Here is a 23,447-nt window from a genome sequence, read left to right as displayed (position 1 = left end):
ATTCAACAGGGACATCAGTTGACCCCAGTCTCCAGCAAACTCATTTCCATCGGTATCTCAGCAGGACATCACCATCCTCCAGGTCTATGCACCAGCATCTGACTACAAAGACAAGGAGTTTGAATAGTTCTATGAAGAATTAGCGCCTCATAAGCAAGGTCCTGAAGAAAGATTTCTCATAAGGCGTCTGGAACGCCAAGGTTGGACTAGACGTTTAACATGACTGGTTAGGGTCAGTATGTAGGTTTGTCTTTGCAGAGACCAACCTACGAGGGTTGAGATTTCTTGAAATGAAGCAACCAACTCATCCTGTCTGACACCATGCACCCATACAAACGGTCCAAACAGGGATCTGGCATCCTCCAACAGGCAAGAACAAAACAAGGTTGATTTCATACTGGCGCCACAATGATTCAAGTCCAGTTTCAACAAGGTGAACACTAGAACGTTTCCTGGTGCAGACATGTGCAGTCCATCAAACTGAAGGTAAAGAACAAGCACATTACGAAGAACCTTCTCATCATTTTTTACTCTGAGAAACTAAAAGAGTAGAGATAATATATGCATTTAAAGCACACATAAGTGGCACGTTTGCAGTCTTACTAGAACATGCTTGACAATGACATCGTCACCATCACCAACAACATCATGGGTGTCCTGCTTTCATCAACCAAAGAAGTTCTTAGTAAGAGAGAAGGAAGAACAAACCATGAGTGACGACACAGAAAATGGAGTGCTGTGACAAAAAAGAGAGTTGAGAAATATACCAGCCTGGACTCTAGGGCCAAATACCAGAAAGCGAACAGGGATTGAAAAAGAAGATAAAAGAAGCCAAGGGGGAGTGGATTGGAGAGCAATGTATCAATACTGACAAAAAGATGACCACAGGCAGCAGTAAGAAGTCCTACATCAATCTCAAAACCCTCAGGAAGAGCAGTCAGCCCACGTCCAGCGTTACAACAGAAGCAGACGGGAACCTCCTGACCGAGAGTACCAAGTCCTGAACAGTTGAACTGCATACCGTTAGCGATCTCCTCTAACTACCTGCTTCATTCACACCCCAGCCTCCTGAACGATCTTAGACCAGAAGCGGACGGACAACGAAAGTCCGAGGATACTTAAGGAAAAGGTTGACGAGGCAGTGCCTAGTCGAACAGAAGGAAAATCTCTGGGAGTGGACAACATCTTTTACGACCTGATGAAGCATGGAGGAGAGGCAATGACTGCAGCAAGGACGGCACTAATGCCAAAAGATTTGGGAGAAGAAGAATTGGTCAAAGGAGTGGACCCAATATCTGGGCATTCCCCTACCAAAAATGTGAAACATGGAGCTGTGCGGGAATTACCGCACCATCATTCTTATCAGTCATCCCAGCAAATTCATGCTATGCATGATCCTCAGTCGTTTAAAAGTAAGTGGAGAAACTGCTGGCGGAATAGCAGGCTATACTGAGAGCTGGGCAGAACACAGTGGAACAGATCTTCAACTTCACCGCCTTCAGTGACAAACATCAGCAACACCAACGTTATCACTTCCACAACATTATCCACCTTAAGAAAGATGTAACCGTCTGTGTCATGATGGCCTATGGCAGGTTATGAGAGGATTCAACATAGACGAAGGCTTTGTGCAAGTCATCTTAGAACATCAAAGAAACGCCAGCAGAACTTCTTAATGGACAGAAGGGGGCATGTAGAGGACATCAGTGGGCGGCCGTAAGGGATGTCTCTCTTGTTCTATTAAACCTTTATCTTTAGAAGATAGTGCAGGAGACCTTCCAAGACCGCCTGTGGTCGTATTCCAGAAACATCATAAGTTAAATTTTAGTCTTATCCTTAAATTGGGAGTGCTTCATTTCATATTGCAATAGATTGGCATCAAGATATACATTTAAATAACACCATTATGCCCATGTTATTTTAGGAATACCAAAAAACATGTTTCCTTATTTAGTAAAGAAATACAAAACATTGTAATTTTGAACTTAAGTGAAATTATTTAAGAAATGACTTAAGTAATTTCACTGCTTTATATTAAGATGTTTCTGGAATACCACCCCAGACCTATATCTTCATCGGTGGAAGTTCCATCTCCAGATTGAGATTCGCTGATGACACTGGGGACACCGGCAGTGAACTCCAAGACCTCACCAACTTAGTTTATGAAAGAGCTGGAGAAAATAGCATGGGCAAGAGCACGAAGAAGTCGAAGATCATGGTGAATAGCACGATCAACACCACTACAGACATCTCCATGAACGGCGAGAATCTTCACGTACTTGTGAGAAACCCTGTGTAAGGATGTTACCATTACTGCTGAGGTCCGAACAGAATTGCTGTATTAAGATTATGACTTAATCGGATTTCAAGCGAGTGTGAGATGTTATCATGTTATAACTGTATACATTTACCCTTTATGACGCCATAGGTCATCTGAAGCAGATATATCGGGCTAAAATGCTTAACTAGTTATGAATCTCGTTTTTTATTACATGGTTATATTTTTATTTTAACTGATTGTAATTTGTTTTAAACAATATGACATATTTGAAACTATTAACATTGAACTATTTTATTTGGCTAAAGAAAGACATGCACATCCAAGCTCTGTATTTTCGCCTTTTAATTGCTATTTAATTTAAATTGTGATGCTTTTATTTTACTTTTTACGTCGCAAAATGATTAATGAATAATTAGGGGCCTAGTGTGAGGTTTTGAGCTCCATAAAACCGGTTTAAATCACCGGTGCTTTTGCATTGACCGTTCGAAGGCGGTGAACCTTCATGTTTGTACGTTTGTTATATACGCGTGCTTCTAGTATATATATTTTGTGTCTTTAGGTTCCTGACAATACATTAAAGAACAGCATTTTATTATCTTCTGCTGGTGCGACTGTAGATTCACTTAATGTGTATTTGGTCAGAACATGTGTACCTATGCTCTGTTTGTCGAATTTGAAACACTGAAAAACACATTGGAACACTTAAGAGGCAACCTTTATTGCCCATGTTCCATGAAAATTGGTCTGGAAATTTGTCCAAGTTATAACTCGACCGAGTTCGCAACAGAGACATGTGGGGTCAAAACGAGGTCACTAGGTCAACTTAAAGAAAAAGCATTTGATAACTCTGAAGGACACATTTATTATCCAATTTTTCTTAAACTTGTTCAGAACATGTGTCCCAACATCTTTCAACATCTGAAAAGCATATACATGCATACATTAAATGTTAACGTGGCAATAAACTTCCTTATTATGTTATGTTTGTAAAGGAAGACAACAAAAGTTGTTTCTGTTTGATAACAAAAAGCATTTATAATGCTTTTACGTCCTGTTTACTGAATGTTTTTAATTTCCTTTGCACCAGGTAGAACTAACCATTCACCTGAACAGGAAGCTTCAATCACAAGGTTTTTCAAGCTGACTGGATGTTTTCATGACATTTTTGTAACTTGTATTTGTTTGCAATGAACAATATACAGTTTTAAATAGTAAGATTACATTATTTGTGCGTAAATACCATGTTTCTTATGGAAATTGACCGGATACATATTGTATTATGGTGGACGTTTCTTCCCATGCTCGGCACATCATGGGCTCAATCAACAGGTAACAACGTACAATAATACATCTTAAATGTTGTACAGTCAGAGAATCGGGATCTCTCTCTGTTTTATTTCATTGGTCTCATGTGTACTTGTATAAAAAAATGGGCGTTTTTTTTTTCAAACTGCTTATTTTAATGAGTACATTATATTTAATGATTGTTTAATTTACCGATTTCGTTTTGCACGTTATACGTGTTTTATGGTGCAATAGCTGATAACAAATACGCAGTGAATGGAAACATTATGAATAATGAAATAGAACCTTCATTCCCTTGAAAAATAAATCCTTCAAAATACAAAATATGGTGTACGATCGAAAAGAAATCGCCCCAAAACGTGATTGACTATTATTGTACCCGATATTTACTTCAGCTTAAAATTAAAGGTGCATTAACTAAATCGTCTACGATAACACCGGTTTACACCCTATATAGTTATTTAATATAAAGGTAATTTAAACGAGTTATTCAATGTGAGCTGGAGATAATTATGCCGTTCTATATGATTTAAGCTTACCTTTCTGAGTTTACCGATTTCATTTTTATAGTTCTATATTGTATAGTTTTGTTCTAAATCAATCATAAACCCATTTGTACTTTGGCATAGAACGGCCATATGTAGATTTTGTTCACACTTTGGCACTCAAGGAGCATGTGAGTTTTCAAAGTTGTTCCCCCAACGGGGGATAAATACATTTTAAAGATTTAAATCCCCATCACAAAGTAATCAGCAAGCAATACAAAGTCACTATATATTCAATGACTTAATTCATGAACAACTGTCAATGTGAGATGTACATACGATGTTTTATCACAATTGAAAGTCCTTTTTAATTACATTTTTCGACCACTGTGACTTTTACATATGACTCTTTTTCCTCAAAATCGTTATACTTCTTCCATTTGAATGGTTGAAGGTCAATTGGTTCTCTAGATTATTTGCGGAAAATAATGGTTTACATACCAATCCACCGACCTACCTACCAACCTTCCGACCGACTGATGGACTGGTGCAGAGCAATATTCCTCCGCGTCTTATTAACGCTTGCGTAGTAAAGATGCACACAGACAACTTCGCTCCCCGTCTTTCTAACAATTAGTAAACAAATATTGAGCACTAACGCATCACACTTGACTTCGTCGACCTGTTCAACGTATTTAACCACTTCAGGCTATACCTAGTGTCAGCAATACATAGGTAGTCACATGCTAAGAAATTCTACCTTTGCATTTCGAAACTGAATTGAAATCTTTTTAATGATGTCGCATTCTACAAACTTATTTTTTTTAGAAGTACATACGTTGATTCAACACTAATTATTTTTTTTTAAGTTCATTTACAAATATCAGAAATGTAGTCTTAATGGAGTTTGTATACTTGTAGCATGCCTGACACTTCCAACAGTGGAGAACGGCAACGTTAGTGTTCTCTACAATGGCATCGTTGTTGTGAAGTGTAATTTACCTTACATCGCTAACGCAAGCATTATATTCTGTCAGTCTGACGCAAAATGGCAGAGCGTCGCTTGTAAACTTATTGGTTAGTATTTATGTTATACACAGTAAGTAATTGTGCAGCAAAACAACAACAAATTATTTCTATGGAAACTTTGGTTGGTTAATTCAGAAAAAAACATGTTTCACCTTTTTAACAGTTTTTTTTCCGTGTGAATTTACTGCAAATCAATCTTAAACACATTCGAACAAGAAGTAAACATACAAGTTGGAAGAACAAATATTCAATATTATAATGAATATTTGTAAAGCAAGACCAACACTAGAATGTGAATCAACACACGTTAGTTTGTAATGATTTTGTAACCAAAACACTGACATTTACACTTACAGATTGTCGTGCCCCAAAACATATTGAGAATGGCAAAATTACTCTGGTGGATAGTGCAAACACGTCATACGGTGCCAGCGCATCTGTCATGTGCAGCCATGGGTATACACCAGCCGTGGTCATGGTAACGTGTACAGCTAACGAAACCTGGGAGGACACTGAATGCAATATTATCGGTATGCTTGTCAGCGGTCGCTTACTTTAAGTATTTAGCATATGAATAGTCATTTTGTTATTAGCATTTTCAAGTTGTTTCCCCGAAATTTGTTTTAGTGCTCTCTAGCTTATAACAAAAAATTAATTACTATCACTAATTGTAGTTTAGGCAAATTACAATTGATTACCTGTATGCAGTTCCATAAATGAACCTGACACTAGTCGGAACTAAAATAGAATAAGTTTAAATTAATATGTTTAAAAAAAAATCACCAAAACTAATCATACGGCTTTTAACATTTTTGACAAACGTTATTTATGTCAACTTAATTCCAAAATTAATAAACAATAAATGTCCATGGTTGTAGATTTATCTTCATAGCCTCAAAATCAATGCATATTAGAATATTAACAAAACCTTGCCTTTTGTAAGACTGTGGTCTTCCGGGTGACATTGAAAATGGCAACATTACTCTGGTGAACAGTTCGAGCACAACATTCGGATCACACGCTTATGTTAGCTGTGAGTTAGGTTATGCAGCGACTTTGCCAATGATAAAATGTCAGGCTAGAGGAGTGTGGGAAGAGTCAACTTGCATTGTAGGTAGGTGGAAAGGAAACCACGTATGGTTATGAATTGTAATTAATAATAATCATTACTCTACTACATCGATTTTAAAGCAAATAATATCTACATTTTGGAAGTTTGCGAATCACACCACAAAATCAAACTTGGTTGCATACATCTTTAATTTCTATTAATCGTTTGTTTGCCTAAATAAGGATTTAAGTAATGCAATAAGTGCAATGGTACCAACACCATAATGTTTTCGGGTTGAACTTAGATTGGTTTCTCATTTATTATGACAGACTGCGGTCCACCAGCGGCTATTGCTAACGGAGTAATTGCTCTGCTTGATGATGCAAACACGACCTATGGGTCGCAGGCCAACGTCAACTGTGACCATGAATACGTGACTAACACATCTCTGGTTGAATGTCAGGAAAACGGGACGTGGTCTTCCGCAAGATGTATTATTGTAGGTAGGTGATTTAACAGAGGGATTATGCTTGAGCAGAGTATTATAGCAGGGTAATTCGCACCCCTTAAACAGTTTGTATGCTTTCAAAACAGAATTAAACAGCTTTCTGAATTATATCAAGATAAAATAAACAATGTTAACAAGTGTGAAAATTAATTGTTTGCGACATCATTTGACCCGGCTTTCATCTACAGCTATTAAATAATGTTTTACGTTTGTCTTTAATCTACTCTAAACACTCTTCGCTGATCAACATATGAAACAATTACTTTATCTAGTAATGATATATAGTTTTATTGCAAAATTAATGCGAACAGGTGAAAGTCGGAAGAATATTAAACTCTCGACATCTAAATTTCCGGATGAATATCAATGTCAAAATATACCTTGTTACAATTGCCTAACGAATATGGAATTCAAAAAGAACAACAATATTAATGTGTCTTGTTCTGATAAAACTGGGCTTAATTCGTGTGCGTAAAGTGTCATCCCAGATTAGCCTGTGCAGTCCACACAGGCTAATCAGGTACGACACTTTCCGCTTTAATGGTATTTTTAGTTTCAAGGAAGTCCCTCCTTACCGAAAATCAAGTTAAGGCGGAAAATGTCGTTCCTGATTAGCCTGTGCGGACTGCACAGGCTAATCTTGGACGACACTTTACGCACATGCATTATGCCCAGTTTTATCAGAACAAGACACATTTGATCAGGCTATGCTCTTCAGCGTATTTACAGTATTGCACACTTATTTCCTACATCTGCAATGCATACACATTGCTCAACAGCTTCTCAAACATGTATTTCATCTTCTAATGATACGTTAGTTTTATTGTAAACTGAACATAAACGCGTAGATATTGGATAAATATTTTTCACCGGTTCATAATTAAATTCTATCATAATTTAGTGCTCTCTAGCTTATAACAAAAAATTAATTACTATTACTAATTGTAGTTTAGGCAAATTACAATTGATTACCTGTATGCTGTTCCATAAATGAACCTGACACAAGTCGGAACTAAAATAGAATAAGTTTAAATCAATATGTTTAAAAAAAATCACCGAAACTAATCATACGGCTTTTAACATTTTTGACAAACGTTCTTTATGTCAACTTAATTCCAAAATTAATAAACAATAAATGTCCATGGTTGTAGATTTATCTTCATAAACACAAAATCAATGCATATTAGAATATTAACAAAACCTTACCTTTTGTAAGACTGCGGTCTTCCGGGTGACATTGAAAACGGCAACATCACTCTGGTGAACAGTTCGAGCACAACATTCGGATCACACGCTTATGTTAGCTGTGAGTTAGGTTATGCAGCGACTTTGTCAATGATAAAATGTCAGGCTAAAGGAGTGTGGGAAGAGTCAACTTGCATTGTAGGTAGGTGGAAAGGAAACCACGTATGGTTATGAATTGAAATTAATAATAATCATTACTCTACTACATTGATTTTAAAGCAAATAATATCTTAATTTTGGAAGTTTGCGAATCACACCACAAAATCACACTTGGTTGCATACATCCCTAATTTCTATTAATCGTTTGTTTGCTTAAATAAGGATTTAAGTAATGCAATAGTTGCAATGGTACCAACACCATAATGTTTTCGGGTTGAACTTAGATTGGTTTCTCATTTATTATAACAGACTGCGGTCCACCAGCGGCTATTGCTAACGGAGTAATTGCTCTGCTTGATGATGCAAACACGACCTATGGGTCGCAGGCCAACGTCAACTGTAACCATGGATACGTGACTAACACATCTCTGGTTGAATGTCAGGAATACGGGACGTGGTCTTCCGCAAGATGTATTATTGTAGGTAGGTGATTTAACAGAGGGATTATGCTTGAGCAGAGTATTATAGCAGGGTAATTCGCACCCCTTAAACAGTTTGTATGCTTTCAAAACAGAATTAAACAGGTTTCTGAATTATATCAAGATAAAATAAACAATGTTAACAAGTGTGAAAAACTTTAATTGTTTGCGACATCATTTGACCCGGCTTTCATATACAACTATTAAATAATGTTTCACGTTTGTCTTAAATCTACTCTAAACACTCTTCGCTGATCAACATATGAAACATTTACTTTATCTAGTAATGATATATAGCTTTATTGCAAAATTAATGCGAACAGGTGAAAGTCGGAAGAATATTAAGCTCTTGACATCTAAATTTCCGGATGAATATCAATGTCAAAATATACCTTGTTACAATGGCCTACCGAATATGGAATTCAGTAAGAACAACAATATTTGATCAGGCTATGATCTTCAGCGTATTTACAGTATTGCACACTTATTTCCTACATCTGCAATGCATACACATTGGTCAACAGCTTCTCAAACATGTAATTCATCTTCTAATGATACGTTAGTTTTATTGTAAACTGAACATAAACGCGTAGATATTGGATAAATATTTTTTACCGGTTCATAATTAAATTCCATCATAATAGAAGTATCGGAAATGCAATGAATTAAAACTTAAAATTTGTTCTTTATGTTATTCACAAAAGTTTGTTAACCTGACTTCTACATTGTTTTATCGTAAATCTGCCTTAAGGATGCAAACAACAATCCAATAAATCCACTGCGGTTATATTGGTTTACTTTCAAACTGAACGTTTGTTTTCATGACGCTACGTTATATTTAGTAACCGAGACTGACAAATGTCTGGACGACGACCGCTTGACAATAGAGGAGTCCGTGTGTGTCAGGGAAGAACTAAAAAATATCCTATTACAGGTATTGCTTCACAATTCTGTATTAAGTCGAAGGCTTTTAATTTTAAAGATGAATATCGATAATTTTTCTAGAAATAAGAATTTATTCAACGACATTAAACGTGATTTTCACGTCCTGTTGATAATGTATTGTTGACTAAAATCAGATGGTTCTTACTGTCGCATTCTGTATACGGGATGGTTTTTTTTTTAATTATCACACGCAATCTGGGTTTATTGTACAAAATGTTCATTGAACCATTCTTTGCATAACCAAAGTCTTTCGTAGATCAATGCCATGGGTGATAACACTACAACAGAACAGATGACCGAAGCGATTGGTCAGTTGGCGAATGCTACTGTTTCTGCCCTGCAAACAGACAAAGAGATCCTACTTGTAGTTGATATTATATCAAAGTCGTCGGACATTCTATCCAAACAACATCCGAATCTCGACGGAACTCAGGTAAGATTTAACCCTTCTCCACTTAAATACGTATTTTGACGCAGTTGTAGTCGCTTAGAAAGTTACATTTAATTTAGACCTTTCTTACTAAATTTAAGTTTTAAAGGTTTCATTTCCAACCTTTATTTACTGATGAGCAGCAAACAGCATAAAACCTGAACAGACTGCGAGTTACTCGCGGGCTGTTCTGGTTTAATGCTGGCTGCAAAACCATTTTCACTTTGCTTTTTATGGGGGAAAGATTTAAACTAAGCAATGATTGTGTTACACTTGTTTCGCTTTTAAATGACTGTAATCAGTATTGTCGTTTTGTATGCTAGTTTTGACTAGATGTTTAGCGTTACTACGTGGTATATCGCATACATACACATTTTCGTAGCGAAGTTAAGGTATTTACAAAACATAGGTACGACTGGCTATATTATTTAGGGTCTAACATAAGTCAGACTAGCGTTATAATGTCATTATTTTCCGTGTTAGTAAGTGTCCAGTGAAGACAAATCCGGTAGTGGTTGTTTTTATATGTGCCCATTGGCATTCATTTTTATTTTAAATGTGTTTTATAACAGGGTGTCTTTGATTCGATTAATCACCCATTTAATGTCGTACGTACCTATCTTTTAGTATTACAGTAGATTAGAATGAAGTGATTTGATTTATATAAATTTGCTATAATTTGAATTACAACACTGTTTCTTGGTAACATAACGTATTGCATTTTAATTTTCAAAAAATATCAGTAAAACACACATTACAAATTTTAATGCCGACGTTGATCGTCAATGGGAACTTGAGATACTATGCTAATTTTCTTATAATACCAATAAGAATCAAACATGCAACAGTTTGAGTGCAGATTATGTTGGAATTTGTTTGGGGTGTATATTATTTATCTTGAAAAAAATGCTCGGAAAACACAACGTATTGGTGAAGGTCGACGAGCGGGGTTTATTAAAATTGCATACCGATAGGTAAATATATCATTCCAACATGAATTAAAGTAATTTGTTTGTAGGTACATTTTTAAAACGAGTGATTAAAATGTGTATTTAATCATTTTGTAAGAAAGAGAACATCGGGGTATATGTAATTGAGCATTTTTGTTTGAACATGTTTTGTATTACAGGCATTCTTTCGATCAGTCAGTAATATCGTCGACGAACAAAACAAAGTAAAATGGATGACTATAAGAGAAACGGTAATTATTCTGCAAACAAAGTAACCTAATTATGTCCGTTGTGCAAATTTCTTTATGTCTCTTGAGCATTTTGAAGCAAATTATGTTACAAAGTTTGTAAATTTAAAATTTATGAACCATTACGGAATACTCATTTCATAAACTGGGTCACTTGATTTATGGCTTATTAAAAAAAAAGCACGAATGCTCGTATCAGGAAAACACAATGGTATACAAAACCAATTATTTCTTTTCATTGAGACTGATATCGTGGCTAAAGGCATATCAAAATGACAATGTCATAATCATCTGTAATTGTATGCTTTCTATTTTATTCCAATTTGTGTTCCGTTTAATAAAAATGAAAACGTGACACAAATGATGAAATAATAATATTATAAGAAAATACTGTAAAATAGAGCTTTATTTGCAGAAAGGTTAATTTTTCACCATGTAGTGCCTTAATAGAAGGAAACTTAAATGTTTCGTAGATATTTAAAAGGAAATGACAGACTTAAATAATACATGTACTATTAAGAATTAATGACTTGTGAAAGCACAAACTAGATTCAAATGACAACAAATACAAACAGAGTTGTGGCATTATGAACAAAAGTTAGAACCTATATTTATTCAGGACAGCAAAAGTGGTGAGACAATCATGACATCAATTGAGAAAATGGAACACACATTGCGCCGAGCTGTTGATAATGGCAATGAAGGTTTTACAAATGTCACAATTGTACAGAAAAATGTAGCCATCGAGGTGAAGACGGTACAGAAATCAGACATTATTTATCCGTATCCGAGCAACGCACCTGGAAGCTCGGATGACCATGTTTGGCCCAGAACGTCAGAAAGCCAGATTCGACTCGATGCCGACGCCCTAGGTTATTGTATACACTTTGATTAATATCTCTGGAAGATGTAATAATGAACTTTCCTGAAAACTATTAATTTGATTAAAAAAACACACAATAACACACAATCAGCGAAATGATTTATGTAACATATATATATCATATATTGCTACTCTGTTGTTCTTGTTAACGTTGAAAACAAATAATGTATTCACGTATTCATTTAATTATCCATTTATATGTGAAATGCTTTTTGTTTAGTTTTTCATTTGTGTGGTCATCTTTATGTATATTTGTTTAGTATGTGGCCAAAGGCATGTATTTGCTGACTTTGCCAATAAACTGAGAGTGAAACCAAACTATATGATAAAGAATAAAGAAAGCTTAGTTTAGTATTATATTCAGGTTTAGATGTACTTATTATTATAATTCACAAAAAAGATAACAATTTAAACTTGAATTTCAGTGTTTAAATGTCACTAATTAAAGTTTTCATAGATGTGACCGTCCTTCATTATTTGACTGAGTTATAACGTCACACATGACGATAAATTGAAATGAACTATGACGGTAAAATACAATACACATTCAATTATCATACATATGTATGTTTGGTACATTTAAACCGGTTAAAACGCAATTTGTTTTACCGTTCTAAGACAGTGATACCAGCTTTTAACTATTTTTATGTTTCATGCTGTGTTTTATGTATTTTCCAGTATTGTATATGCATTTTCTTTGTTGCTTTCAAAACTTGCGGATTTTATCAGGAATCTCTATCTCTATAATGCCTCTGAGGTTTTCATTTCTTAAATAATATCTTAAATCATGTTTATTTATCAAAACATTTTCACCAACACAACAGCAAACAATTCACATACGTTTTCATTTATTGTTTTCACAGGTGACCACAATGTTATAGCTATTACCGTGATCTACAAGGATATGAGTTTTGTTTTACCGGAATCTTTAGATACAAATACATCAGGGTAACGTATAAATGCGGTCTACTTAGACATAAGCTTCAATCATTGTATTATGAAATATTCTATTGTAAACTAAAGTATATTAAACAGTATTATGAAATATTTTATTGTAAACTTAAGTATATTTAAGACGTCATGAATTGTAATTGCATATGTACATGTATTAGTTACCTTATGTTATGTAATATAGTTCATAAACAGATCTCATTTTAGAGGAACATCTTTGCGTCATGCTGTCAATGGGCCCATTCTTTCGATGTCACTGTCAAACCATTCAGCCGTTTTGAACCCACCGGTCCGACTAACATATAAACATATTCAGGTACACTATCTTTAATATCATTATTTGATATAATACGATTTAACACGTTGTTGTTAACACATTTTGTTAATCGTTCATGCTTTGTTTACTCAGATCTCAATTGATCAGGTAAGTTTGACCATTTCTATATTATTTAAAAATCATGATTTCGTGTATATTTACAGACGAACTTTACAGGCGCAAAATGTAGCTATTGGAAGTTTGGAAGGTTGTATTTATATTCTTATTTTAGCACTTGCATTTAATAATCAGTGTTTTATCATGTCACTTTAAGTGAAAATCGTTCGCATTTCTTCATTTGGTACACGCATGTGTGAATGACGTGTCTATGATTATCATTACGCGGCTATTTCAGTCTTTTTGTATGTTACATATGGTTCAATTTTGAAATATAAATTAGAGATAATATCAATTATTGCATCTCAATATGCAATCTTAATTCATTCAAAAACACAATGAAAAGTTATATATTGTAATTGTAAAATCTGAATACCAAAACTGGTAGATCTACAGGTTTATGACTGTGGTGATACACATTATTTTGAAGATGTGAATGTTTATTATGTTAATAAACTCAATTACAACGAAATATAGTTAGAGCAAAAAAACGCCATTAAATAAGATGAAAGAAAACGATTACTAGTACTCAGAAGCATTAGACATTGAAACCGCGTTTGTTTCTTTTTGATAACGCGTTAAACCATTGAAAAGGGAGAATAATATACACTGTAATTTTATTTTGATACAACATTAATTGTCTCACTTTGATCAAAGACGATAGCAGACATTTTGTCACCGAAAAAGCATCCTCAATACATTCCTTCAATACAGCGGGAATAAGACTGGATTATGGTCCACAGACGGTTGTTGGGTGGAGGAATCTAACGCCACTTTCACGGTGTGTCGATGCAATCACCTAACGAATTTCGCTGTCCTAATGAGCCCGTTTGTTCCGGTAAGTGAATGATTAAATCTAACAATTCTTTTAATAATCTATGTACGTTATTAAATTTCAGGATCTAATGGCGACTTATGTTTTCAGTTGTCTATTTCAGTAAACCATTATTTAGTCATATTGACAAAATGACTAGCAATTCTTTGGAAATCAATGGACTATTAATATTACTATCTTGGATAAATAAGAAACAATATAACGTTTAATTGTAATTTTGAAGTTTTGATTAATACGTATATTAATTAAATATTTGTTAAATGCTTTTACTCTTTAGGCACAGGTGACCCCATTGGCATTGACGGTTGTCTCCATTGCTGGCGTTGCTTTGTCAATTGCATGCCTACTTCTAACAATTTTGACATACACATGTCTTTGGAGGTTTGCAATTTGTAATAACTTATGTTTTAATAATTATTAGATTTGAGGGCATTGAAAACAAATACTTTACTTTGTTATTTTATTATGACATATCCATTGATGCTGTTGAATTATTAATTCCAACTGAGGAGGATACATACTGTATTTGTCCTGTCCGTTTGTCTATGCGTGCATATCTTCGCCATTACACTTGGTTTCCGCTCGATGTTACACATGAGTCTTTATGAAAACAAGGCCCCTCTAAATGTTTATTTCAGTAGGGCAAAATTCAAAGTCACAGGGATCACTTTTAAACACTTGTTTTCTGTTTAATATCTACTATTTGTGATAAAGCTTTGATATTTCGTGAACCCACACGTGAATATATTGCCTTTTTGGATTCAGTAGGACAAAGGTCGATATCACAGGAGTTACCACGTAAACTTTGAGCTCGGCTAGTTTAAATATACGTAGAACCACTGAGATTATAAAGGATTTGTATGCAAAAGTTCTGCTTGCAGTTTTATTCATTGATTTTTGTATTTTTTAAAGAATTTAAAATCTATCTTTGCATTCTGTGAACAGGTATCTCAGGAATGACCGGGCAGTTCTTTTGTTGAACCTGAGCGTCGCTCTTCTTATTGCATATGGATCGTTCTTAGCAGGTGTTGAACGGACCGAAAACAAAGTAACATATATTTTAATTGTTGTTAAATAATTATTTTATATCGACCCTGTTGATCTGAACTAATCTACCTTTTTCGACCTCAGAAACCGATTTTGCAAACAATGATTGAATCATGAGCCGAGTTGGGCTACTCTATTAAAACATACAATTTACTAGTTTAATTATCAAAGTGTTAACATTGGATATATAATTTTATTCATATATTTGCTTCAAATAATTTCATATATTAAATATCCAACGCACAAGACGAAATGCTATAGCATCACCAAGTTTCCCGTGTGAATTGTGATGTCAAACAGTAACATCGTTTGCATCTGCTTTTCTCAGATAGTGTGTAAGGCCATCGCGGCGTTGCTTCACTACATTTACTTGGTCGTGTTCTGTCTCATGTTGGCGGAGGGAATAGACTTAGTCATCACGGTGGTGTTTGTGTTTGCAACGAAATCTCGACTACAGCTTCTACTCACAGCCGGATGGGGTAATTTAGGCCATTAACGCTATACATTATGACGTCTTACTTTGAAATTCATAGTTTTTATATATAATCAAAATTACCGTGCATATTATTGTAGTATTAAATACTTCAATGTTTGTATTACCAAATACGGAAAGGCCTTTACATTAAATGACTATACACGAATTGTGACGCCATGTTTAGACACTCAAATTAAAGACCTGACGTTCAATCACGATTATTTAAATTCAAGACTTCAATGTATCATTCGGAACACGTTGTTTTGTTAATTGTTTCTTCAAACACAAGTAAGTCTTTGTTTTTTAGTTGTTCCTGCTATTATCGTTGGGATATCCTTGGGAATAACTGAAACTAAGGGATACGGCAACGATAATTTGTAAGTTATTAAGATTTGAATAATCATTGTGTTTGTATTAAAAAGAAACACTGAAGCTTCGAACGATGAAGGAGTGTCATCAAAAGATACAACGATTAAAAATATTTTAACGTCAAATCGGTAGTCATTTTATTGTCAAATTATTCCTCAAAAAGGTATTGCAATTGTAGTGTTAATATTGACTTTTTGTTTTAATAACAGTATAATATAACAGCTTATTTGGTTTGAATTTAATTTCAGTTGTTGGCTTTCATTAACTGGCGGCTTGATATGGGCGTTTGTTGGACCAGCATTATTGATTATTCTGGTAACCGCTGATTAGATTAAATTTTTAAATGGACACAAAGCTTCTTACTTTTATTATTTATACAGCTGTAATTGTATATGATATACTATACTATGTATATATTTACGTAATGGTATGGGCCTGAGTGCTTAAGCATACATATGAACAAGAAACGAGGCAATTAAACGTTTTTTAACGTTGACTTTTTGTATCTGCCTAACCCCCCACAAACCCTCAAAATCAACGAATACTTTGTACAATATTTCGAAAAAATAAAGTTAACACGTACAAATCTATGTTCCTTATATCAATAGAAAACATTTAAACGATAGATGTGGTTTAGGTAACATAGATTTAACAAGATACAAAATGCTCTTTTTGTTTTTTTCGCTGAACAGTATATTAAACACATGTTCATGTAGCAAATTTGTGTTCGTGTGACGAATGAATATATATCGTTGCGGGAATTACAATGGAATAAAGTGCTCCACGAACATATTGTATCCTTTTAAATCTACGTTAACATACCACATCTAGCGTTGAAATGATGGCTATTGCTATAACAAACATTTATTGTTTATGTGTTAAATTTATTTGTCTCGAAATGTTGTACGAAATATTCGTTGATTTTGAGTATTTATGTTACTTTAAATCAATCGAGGAAGGAGATGAGACTCACGTGAATAAATGCAACTCAAAACTGATTACTATGAAAATAACGCGGATATGTCATTTGAATAAAAAGGCTAGGTTGTCAGTCGTACTATAAAATAATGAATAATTTCTTTACGTTATTGAGTGTATGTGGTATATTCAGATCAACACAATATGCCTCGTTCTGGTCATAAAGAAGATGTTTCACATGAAAGCAATGGCTAATAAGACGACCGAGGAGAAAATAAGGTTGGTATTAAGTTTAAATTGTATGAGAAAAATAGTTCGTTTCGTACTTGTCTCATTCGAATTTAAGTTCAATTTAGTTTTGCATGCTTGATAAAGGAGGCATACAATGTTCGTCCTGTCCAATCGTCAATCAGTATTGGATTACTATCTTTTAGGTCGTAACCTTAAGGAAATATTTTTCTTGTCAGAAAGAACAACTTGCAGACACTTTTTGATACAAATGCATGCATTGCTCGTTCTCTTTCTACCACCTATATCAACATTTATTCTGCCTTTAACCTTGTTTGTAAATGGCCAATCCAACAGACCAGCACCAACCGTGGGTTTGTGCACTCGTCAAAAAAGATTCCGTGAATTCCATGAATTGTCATTAATAGATCATGCATTCGTTACAGATTCCCGTATTAAGAGTTGTTTGAAGAAAACTGTGACGATTACATGTTCAAATTTGCCTGGTTTAGTTCGCACAAAAATAACAAATTAATACGACCTAAGAATATATTTTTTTTATTATCAATCAGAACCAGCGTTCGTTCACTGTGTGTCCTTGTTCCTTTGATTGGCATTACGTGGATACTTGGCATCTTCTACGTCAACGAGTCGGCCTACTTCGTGCAATACCTGTTCGCAATCTGCAATGGGTTGCAGGTGAACACAGTTTCAGATTATACAACATGATTGTTTTCTTTACCATCAAAACAAACTTCATTTGTACTTTAATTACCTTATGTTTATAACAGCAACAGCACAAACACTGTTTCCGAATTAAAAGATATCCAAATATTTGATTGAATCTAATAGACAAAGCTTATTGGTTCGCGTTAACCTCGAATCGTCATTGTTTTCTAAATTAAACGTATTTTGTCAGACATAAACAATGTTGTTTTTTTCTTAATAAAAAGTCGAACACATTTTGCTATTTTCAGGGCGTGTTCATATTTGTCTTCAATTGCGCATTAAATAGCAAGGTAAATGGGAATACTTTTCTAAACTATGAAATTACTTGATCAAGTAAAATATATGAAAGCCAATAGGTTGCATTGAATACAATGTTTTAAGCAACTTATGTACGTATAGTTAGGTACCTGCCTTTAGTGGTTTGGGTGTGCAACATAGATAATATTCAATGTATGAGATTAATATCGATTTCTAAATGAAGATCATTGGTGTTATGCTGTGATGAGTGCCAAACTATATTTTCTAATCCAGGTCAGAAATGCCATCACCAATCTAAACACTAGGAGGGCCACTATATACTCAGTGTCGAAGCAATCAACGGTAATACTGCATTATAACATTTCCACGCTACATTTGTACGATGATATGAGGAAATATTGATATAGGGCTAACCTCGAATGAAGTATTTCTAAACTAGCACGGGTAACTGATTTTAATTGAATTGCAATCATCGGACGACAAACCCGTGCCTTTGAGTGTTATGATTTGTAACTAAATGAATGTCTTACAGACGGAAGGCAACACAAAGTACAAAACTTGCGAATTTCTAAAATGTATTAATTCAGTTTTTCTATATGTTGTTCAGCATAAACAATAAACTTTGCTGTGCATGTTTTCTCTCAAAGTAACAAATGAAGGTATCTTGATGTTGTTGACTGTTGTTTTCATTTGAATGCTCTCACTTATTTTATTTCAGAGGGAAGCACGCAGAAATAAATACGAAATATTTTCATCACTTAAAAGTAAGTATGAACTATATTTTAACTGTAAACAAAACATGTTCATTAATGATAACATTATTGGATTTTAATTATAGTAATACTTTGTTGATAACGCAGTACGGGACTTTGTCGTCGAATACCTCGTTTAATATAGATATCCTTGCCACCATATAGATATCCTTGCCACCATATAGATATCCTTGCCACCATACCGGTCTGCTTGTGCCGTTTTTGAACATTTTAAGTGTGGCTGCTAATTGAATAATCTGATGTTATAATATAATTATTAACGTTAATGTTAATTAACGAACACATACTTACAGATTTATCATTTTAAATTATTACATGACGAAAAAAGCAGCGATTGCGTCTGCATTTGATAATACGCATTATATTTTTTTCGTTAATAGATCTTCTTACATGTTTACTTAATATTTGGCACAAACAGTGACATAAATAAAATCGATTTAGCGCATTATTAAACGCTATCGATACTAAAACGATGTACACAAAATATATGCACATCTTACGGAAAATCCTGAAATAGCCGAAGTATTACAACTGTCCTGGCACATTTAAACATACCATAATGTAAACAAGACCTTTTTATCAATCGTGTTATATAACTAGCATATTGTAATATTATTTTGTAGATAAACACAACTATTTGTACAGATTTGTTTTGTTTTTCGCATACTAATTAATTGAATTATATATTTATTCACTGTTCAATTTAACCATCACATATGTTTTAATTTTGGGGATATGGAAGTTGGCATGCTACTAATTATGAACGTTTCTTCTTTAAGATCGCACGCAGTCGAAAGCTTCAGAGAGTAGAAGCTCAAATCATCTGGTAAGACTTTGTATGGGAATATTCCTAGTAATAACTTGTGCACATTAACGTTGGATACTCTTTACAATGTCTGCTTATAACATATACGCGGAAGTAAAAATCATCGTATATGTGTCCAGAACTGTGAATCGAAATTACAAACATAATTATCATTTACACTGGCCAAAGCATTGAAAACAACACATTATGACAATCAGGGATACGTTGTGCACGTCCGTAATGTTATTTTAATTTTAAATACTAAATTCAAATGGTAATGTTTCTCATGAGCATATCATGCTACATCTTTTGTTTATTATGAAATCTAGAGTAACATATTTTGTGACATTCGTTTTTAAGGCCAACGGTTCAAGTAGAGAAGACAGTACCGCCTATACAAACACTCAAGGTTGTTCAGAATCAGTTAGTCAAGTAGAGCAACCAATGAGCGACTACAATCATTATGACGTCATTGCATCGCATGATGGCGTCAATGTTTCTCAAGATTACGTCAATATACCTCATGGCGAAGTCAATGCATCCCATGATTACGCCAATAATTCATATGATTGCGTTGACGCCAAAGACACGCATAACATCATCGAACCGAAAGAACGCCGTAAAAGCATAATAATGAAAGCGATTGAGAGCGTATCAAATATATAAGTAAATTACTGATTTAATTATTATCTCTGATGTTTTGACGTTGTTTTGACGTTGTTTTGACGTTGTTTCTTTTACCTTAATTTGTTGTAATGAATTCATTTTCTTTTTATTTGTCGCAACTTTCAAACATCATCACACATGCGAACGAAGTGAATGTCAAAGGAAATATATTATAAGAAAACAAAAAGTAAACTTCTTTAAAAAAAATGTTTATTTCCTAAACGATCTTTTAACATTGACAATTTTTCAATCATTAATTTTAATATTGGTGAATTAAAATTTATACACTAGTTTACGATAAATACTGTTGTACTGCAAAACACACACGAATGGATTTAACTTTAAACGTGATAAATAACGCTAGATAGGAAAATATTGACAAAATACAAACGACAGCTAGCGCATGTAGCTTTTGATTGGTACAAATACACATAACGATATTTAGAGAAGTCATGTGCTAGGAGTAAGAATATATACATATATAAAAATAATTGTTAGACATAGATATGGGATTATACATCAAGCTCGAAAACCACGTAATGGAATGAAGAGAGGACTTAACAAGGAAGGGGTTGGAACAAGATGAGTAGAGTGCGAGACTGAACACAAAGTTTCGTTAATAAAGCAGGAGTTTTACAGTTGGAACAACAGAAGGGGAGTGCAAGACTGAACACAAAGTTTCGTTAATAAAGCAGGATATGTACAGGGAAGATGTTGGAACAACAGAAGGAGAGTGCAATACTGAACACAAAGTTTCGTTTATAGAGCAGGAGTATTACAGGGAAGATGTTGGAACAACAGAAGGAGAGTGCATGACTGATCACAAAGGTTCGTTAATAGAGCAGGCGTGTTACAGGGAAGAGGTTGGAACAACAGAAGGAGAAAGCATGACTGATCACAAAGTTTCGTTTATAGAGCAGGAGTGTTACAGGGAAGAGGTTGGAACAACAGAAGGAGAGTGCAAGACTGAACACAAAGCTTTGTTTATAGAGCAGGAGTATTACATGGGAAGAGGTTGGAACACCAGAAGGAGAGTGCATGACTGACCACAAACGTTCGTTTATAAAGCAGGAGTGTTACAGGGAAGAGGTTGAAACAACAGAACGAGAAAGCATGACTGATCACAAAGTTTTGTTTATAGAACAGGAGTGTTACAGGGAAGAGGTTGGAACAACAGTAGTAGAGTGCATGACTGAACACACAGTTTCGTTTATAGAGCAGGAGTGTTACAGGGAAGAGGTTGAAACAACAGAAGGCGAGTGTATGACTGATCACAAAGTTTCGTTTATAAAGCAGGAGTGTTACAGGGAAGAGGTTGGAACAACAGAAGGAGAGTGCATGACTGAACACAAAGTTTCGTATAAAAAGGAACAGTTTTACAGGAAGTTATATATTTCTTAGCGACATATTTCTTGTCGAATCTTTTTACTTAATTTTATGTATGCATGAACTGAATCATAGATACGGGATTTGTATCATAGAATATGCATAAATCCCCATGTATGAACGCATTTAGCATGGGGAACGTCAGTTGAAATATTGCACTGATGAGAACATTTGGTTCTTGCCTAAATAAGTTACATTCGGAAACTAATTCGGAACTGATTCGACTGTAGCACAGGTCGAGCATCAATAACCTGCATCGAACCGAAGAGTGATATAATTAGTGACAAGAAGAACAGTCTTACTGTATTTCATATTTTATATAAAAAAATCTGGGGTTTCAGATGCTATACCCTTTTGTAATGATATTTGATTTTAATTATTTCTGTCATTATTCCTGTTTCGTGTTTGCACGCTTAAAACATGTATTACTTAGATTTTGCGTTTTTGTTGTTTATATGATTCCTTTCTTATATTAAAATACAAAATAATGTCGTCCTGGTTACATTTAACGTGTCAGAATTTAATTTCCGCAAGCCGCTTGAATGCCTATTCCCCAAACGAACTGTTTCAAGTGCTCCATATTCAACCATGTAATTAATATAAACGAATTCATAAAGAATTATTAAATAAATTATTTTGTTTGAAACAACAACACCAACAAAAGCATCAACACAGCAACACTAAAATTAAACTGACACTCTATGAATTATACATAATATTGTCAATAATAATTATAACTCATATTTGGAGCGTTCACATTAAATTGTGTGTTTTAATTCATCATGTCGAAGTATCTTTCGATGCAGTTATACTGTAATATTCACACATACAAGGATTATATACAGATAAATATTTGGTAATAATTCGTTTTAAAATGTAAAATTCCGAAATTTATCAACGTAGATAAAGCTTTAATAATTAGTATAATAGCAATAGAAATATTACGAACTAATACTCCACGTTGACAAATAAGCCTAGGTAAATTTCGAAAACATAACCAGTCATAACAAAACCCACAACTTAGCCAGCAGTATTTTAAGGGGCTTGCATACAGGATTGTTCGAACATACCCGATAAATATTGAAAATATTCAATTCTGACACTTGCTGTTTTTCCTATACCTACATTCATGAATAACTGGTATATGGATTAAAAACAAGGAAGCTTGAATACACTTTTCTTACACCAAGCCATACAAGCACTGTTTTCTGTTTATAGTACGCCTTTATGCTTTGCTTGGTATTTGCGTGTTTTAATGTCACAAACATGGCTCCGAGTCTGTTATTGATATCCATGAAGGATGTGCGCTTAAATAAAATTCTAATTCCGTTGATATGTTGTAACCATTCAATATGTTATTTTAGTACAATGTGTTATTTAACACCTTTTCCAAGTTTTTAAGAAAATAATTAAGTGTATATACAAGTCTAATATCAATGCACGGTAATTTTCAATTTCCGTGCAGTGATTTGACTGAAACCAGCATAGCTGGGTCAAATCCCCGCTTTCATAACCAATCAAGTGATGATAGCAGAGCAAAATGGTACAATAATTTTCCCGTTGTTGTTTTTACTTTTTTTTTGATATAGGATTTTTTTTAATGAACCTTAACTTATACGATATTTTTAAAATATAA

The 23,447-nt window shown here is 34.2% G+C and overlaps 1 protein-coding gene across 8 annotated transcripts; it reads left to right on the top strand.

The window, feature by feature from the left end:
- The first annotated feature begins 3,373 nt into the window (after window positions 1-3,373).
- Window positions 3,374-22,245, top strand: LOC127853989 (adhesion G protein-coupled receptor L4-like). 8 transcript variants are annotated; one of them, XR_008036864.1, is made up of 28 exons: window positions 3,374-3,610; window positions 4,993-5,148; window positions 5,457-5,630; window positions 6,044-6,214; window positions 6,481-6,654; window positions 7,876-8,046; window positions 8,313-8,486; window positions 9,325-9,416; window positions 9,684-9,860; window positions 10,987-11,058; window positions 11,675-11,927; window positions 12,802-12,886; window positions 13,097-13,205; window positions 13,370-13,413; window positions 14,037-14,160; window positions 14,435-14,538; window positions 15,103-15,205; window positions 15,533-15,683; window positions 15,987-16,056; window positions 16,297-16,363; window positions 17,160-17,245; window positions 17,767-17,893; window positions 18,172-18,213; window positions 18,455-18,523; window positions 18,900-18,945; window positions 19,734-19,780; window positions 20,120-21,363; window positions 21,740-22,245. XR_008036864.1 is itself a non-coding variant. In XM_052388891.1 (27 exons), the coding sequence occupies exons 1-27, from the start codon at window positions 3,523-3,525 to the stop codon at window positions 20,423-20,425; spliced, it is 3,282 nt and encodes a 1,093-aa protein (XP_052244851.1). In that variant the 5' UTR covers window positions 3,374-3,522; the 3' UTR covers window positions 20,426-22,245. The 8 variants fall into 8 exon arrangements, 3 of the variants coding, with proteins under 3 accessions (XP_052244851.1, XP_052244853.1, XP_052244852.1); XR_008036860.1 differs by having other exon boundaries at window positions 21,590-22,245; XR_008036863.1 differs by having other exon boundaries at window positions 20,120-21,514.
- Window positions 22,246-23,447: the final 1,202 nt, after the last annotated feature.

The sequence above is a fragment of the Dreissena polymorpha genome, chromosome 12, assembly GCF_020536995.1.
Source record: "Dreissena polymorpha isolate Duluth1 chromosome 12, UMN_Dpol_1.0, whole genome shotgun sequence".
NCBI lineage: Eukaryota > Metazoa > Mollusca > Bivalvia > Myida > Dreissenidae > Dreissena > Dreissena polymorpha.
Note: the sequence above shows the minus strand (reverse complement) of the source record. Positions and strands in the feature narration are given on the sequence as shown.